Genomic DNA, 4,353 nt, shown 5'->3' with positions numbered 1-4,353 from the left:
GCGTGGTGCGGGGTGTAGCGTGGAGACGGTCGCCCACGGGCTCAATAGAAAGCCAGTTACGTGATAGCTAGTACTGTTGCAGTGTGACGTCATTGCGCCTGCGCGGAAGTGTATTTACTGAACTGTTGCCTAGAAGCGGATTGTATAACCTAGTTCCGTTGTTGCCAGCGCGTATCGCGTATGTTTACTGGTCCGTTGCCTAGCAATGCTTTGGCTGTCCACGTTACATGATAAAGATCATGCCTTGTAATTGTTACTGTCTTCTGGGAGGTGGCACCATGTAATCTCTTAGATCTTGAATGTGATGCCATGTTACTTACGTTTCGGGAGGAATATGCTGCCTCCACTTTCAAGAAAGAAAGCACTCGTCTGCCCTGAGAATGAGCGCAGCAGTTTCCTCCGAAACGTACCAGGCTATGTGTTATCACACCCCAGAAGACAGTGCCCTTCATAGCCCGTGCCGTGGGTACCTTAGGATTTGTCATGTAGGTTCAGAAACAGAGATTCTTCATACACATACAAAAGAACAGGTAAAATTATAATTCTGAATTTGTTGTGGTTTGGGATGACTGCTGAATGATGAGGTGGAAGAAATTTGGAAGGAAGCGGTCGTGATCTGATAGAGGTATTTTTTATTGCTAGTGGGGTGGGACTAAGTCCCTTGTACTGCGGCCACTTCTGGCCTATTGTACCAGCCCCAGATGATAGGTGAGGGTGATTGTGGAGCAATTGGTGGAATGAAGATTGGCAGGGGAAACCGAAGTACTCGGAGAANAGCGCTTGGCCTAGTCGACCTCGACTTTGACACTTGTTTCTACGTCTGTCTAATTGATTGTGGATTATCGGGTTATCGTATAGTTAGAAATGTCGTCATAGTTGTGAAAAGGAAACAGATAGCTTGTGCTGATACGCCTTGAGAATGCCTTTGTATCAAGTTCTGTGGTCACAAAGAGATGATCCTTCTTAGGGTCAAACTTCTGTTGCTGACTTCAGGCACGCTGCCTGTCAGAAAGGCGCTTCTTAGACTTCAACTGTCACGTGATTAAGCGTGTTTTGAAGAATACTGTTATATCGCATTTAGAATGCTCTGATGTATTGCGTAGGAAGTCGTGATGATTGACACTGGCGTGTTGGGTTCGATTCCTGCTGGAGACACTGGAAATGTGGCATCTAATCACTACGTCCATAAAGTTTCCTGGAGCTCACCATTGAACACGGGTGCTGAAGGAGTCTGAGTAGGGATCTTATCTACCTCTAAAGTTAATTTTAATTTTACCTCCTCGCTTCCTATACATATTCATGGCGCATTGTCAAGTACCTCCACATTTTATGATGTGCACCTTTTATTCGAGGATCCGGGGTAGCTCAGTCGGTATAGTGATCGACTGTGGGCTGGACGACCGGATTTCGATTCCCAACGTTCTTTTCTACTCCACCGCATCCAGACCGACTTTCGGGGCCTACCCATCCTCCTATTAAATTGGTACCGGGCGCTCTTTCCCCACAGGTAAAGCGGTGGGTGTGTGAAGCTGACCATTCACCTCTATCTAGTGCCTAGGTTAAAAATGGTGGAGCTATACCTTCATTCCCCCATACATTTTCGTGGCGTAGTGCTTAATTAATTAAGCACAGGAAAAACTTTACCTTAAAAGAAAGCCGTCTTCTGGAATGTGGCGCCATGTATAAATTTTGTTATGCGACGTTTCGGAGGAATGTATCTTCTCCATCTTCAGGGTAGAAGGCAAGAAGAAATCCGCGAGCGAACCAGCAGAGCAGGTGCAACAGACTGAATCCATTCGAGTAAACACAGCTGTATAAGAGAAGGAGAGAAGGTGTGTGGCTGCATAGGGAAATAGTAGAGAGGGGGAGGGGAAGGGTCTGGTGGAATGGCCAGCAGGTAGTGGGCCAGAGCTGGTATAGAGTATGTGTCAGCGGGAGAGAAGGGAATGTTAATTGGAGGGCATTAACCCTGTAGCTCGGGGGTTGCGATGGACCTGACTGGCCTTTATGGTCTTCCGTATTTCGGAGGTTACTTGAGGGAACAGACGAGAGGCTTCCATGACTTGCTGAGACAAAACCCAACCTCTGTGTGCATATGGTTGTGATGGAGTTCAATCTCAATGGCCTCCCTAATGATGCGATCCATATAGCGGGTCTAGGTGGCGAGGATGGAGGTATTCTGAAGGTGAATGCGGTGTCCCGAATCGATGCTATGTTCAGCAACAGCTGACTTGTCTGGATGTTCGAGACGGATGTGCTGCTGATGCTCCTTCAACCTCGTTTCACAAGACGGCCTGTCTGCCCAATATAGACCTTGCCGCACTCGCATGGGATAGTGTATACACCCGACGTCCTTAGTTCTAGGCTATCTTTGACCGACCGAAGGAAACTAGATAATTTCTTTGGAGGCAGGCCCACTGATTTGATGTTGTGCCGGGACAGCATTCTGCTGATTCGGTTGAATATAGACCCGACATAGGGCAGGAAGGCGACTGAGTCCTGTTTATCTTCGGGATACCTGATGTTCAGCCGATGGTTGAGAACTCTGTGGATCTGCCTGTACCTGTTCTTCCTGAATACATCCCCCAGGAGCACCAACTTCGCATGTAGGCTGTCTTGATCACATAGAGCTCTAGCCCTGTGCACCAGTGTGGAACGTGCAGCTTGCTTGTTGGAAGGGTGGTGGTGGGACGCAGCGTTAATGTAGAGGTTTGTACGGGTGGATTTGCTGTACACTCTATGGCCCAGAGAACCATCAGGTCTCATGTAAATATCTATATCCAGGAAGGGGAGGTGGCCCTCAGTTTCAGTCTCCATTGTGAACTGAATGCACTGCTGGATACTATTTAGGTGGTTCAGGAAGTCCTTAAGCTTGTCGGGGCCGTGTGGCCAGATGACGAAGGTGTCGTCCACGTAGCGAAACCAGCAGCGGGGCTTGTGTGGGGCCAAGTCAAGTGCCCTCTCCTCAAAGTCCTCCATATATAGGTTTGCGATGACCGGAGAAAGTGGCGAGCCCATCGCCACGCCATCGGTTTGTTCATAGAACTGGCCATTGAAGTTGAAGCATGAGGTGGTCAGGACATGGTGGAAGAGTCTCAAGATATCTTCGAAATGTCGTCCTAGCAGATCCATAGTATCCTCTATAGGCACCCTGATGAAGAGCGACACTACGTCGAAACTGACCATTATGTTGTGGGGATCGGCATGGAGAGAACCCAGAGTGTGGACAAATTCCATTGAGTTACTCACGTGGTGTGGACAGTTGCCAGTGTCGTTGCTCAGTAGACCAGCCTAGTGTTTGGCCAAGAGATAGGTGAGAGAGCCAGTAGTGACCACAGTGGGCCTTAATGGAACGTCGGGCTTGTGGATCTTCTGCAACCTGTAGAGTCTAGGTGGCCTGGAACTTTGAGGTCATAGCTGTTGGCACACCTCCTGAGAAATCGGGAACTTTTTCAGGAGAAGAAGAGTCATGCGCTCTATGGCATCAGAAGGATCCTTCTTCAACTTCTTGTAGGCTTTGTCCTCCAAGAGAACGGCGATCTTCCGGTTGTAGTCGGACGTATCCAGTACCACGGCCGCATTACCCTTGTCAGCCGTGGCAACGGATTTATAACAGAGTAGTTATACCAGTTTCACATATGAAGTCTTCTTTGCACCGCCTAATTTCTTTCTTGCCATTATTCTGCCAACTTTCCAACTCCGAAGTCTCGACTCAGTTAAATTCAATTCCTGTGCTCCCTAGCTCGTATCCTGGCAGACTGCCGTCTCGAAACTCAACTGAACTCTTCTTTATGACCACTTTGCATGACTGAACAGAAAGCACAGTTTCCAAAAATACCCTTATTGTATGTTTACAGATACGTTGCTTAGAAACGGGTTCTTCTACTGTAGCGTGCGTATTCGCTGCGCGGGAATGTGTTTACCGATCTGTCCCCTAGAAACGTGTTGCATAACACTGTTGTTTATTCGACCGTTGCTTAGCAACGGCTGTACACGCTACAGTATTTTGTATCTGCAGCACAGTGGAATTGACAGAGACGGGACGATGGATATGTCACTCGAAATCATTAAATGGACCCAGAAGAAATCCATTGGGCTTTGTATGCATCTTCGCATTCTTCACTTATGCTACAGCCTCAATCTGTAGTATCTCGCTTGTATTTCTTTACTCTTTGTTCTCATTCTCTCATCAGTGTCCTCCCGTTTTTCCTCTCCTCTTGCTCCCACTTTGGAACACAAAGCTGATTTCTCAGTGTCGTGATCGTTTTCGCAGAAGGCAGGACTCCTTGGGCGGGAGATCAGCTCGTCGCAAGGCCTCTACCTAAACACAAAATAAACGCATAACCAAACAAA

The 4,353-nt window shown here is 47.9% G+C and overlaps 1 protein-coding gene across 1 annotated transcript; it reads right to left on the bottom strand.

Annotated features, from left to right (window-relative positions):
* Nucleotides 1–2,518: 2,518 nt before the first annotated feature.
* On the bottom strand, nt 2,519–3,186 carry LOC111874629 (the record flags this gene model as incomplete). The annotated part of the gene is made up of 2 exons (XM_023870275.1): nt 2,834–3,186; nt 2,519–2,737 (listed from the first exon to the last, which is right to left on the bottom strand). Coding segments are annotated over exons 1-2 (572 nt in total), but the record flags the coding sequence as incomplete, so codon positions are not given.
* Nucleotides 3,187–4,353: the final 1,167 nt, after the last annotated feature.

The sequence above is a fragment of the Cryptotermes secundus genome, unplaced genomic scaffold, assembly GCF_002891405.2.
Source record: "Cryptotermes secundus unplaced genomic scaffold, Csec_1.0 scaffold13134, whole genome shotgun sequence".
NCBI classification, from domain to species: domain Eukaryota; kingdom Metazoa; phylum Arthropoda; class Insecta; order Blattodea; family Kalotermitidae; genus Cryptotermes; species Cryptotermes secundus.
Note: the sequence above shows the minus strand (reverse complement) of the source record. Positions and strands in the feature narration are given on the sequence as shown.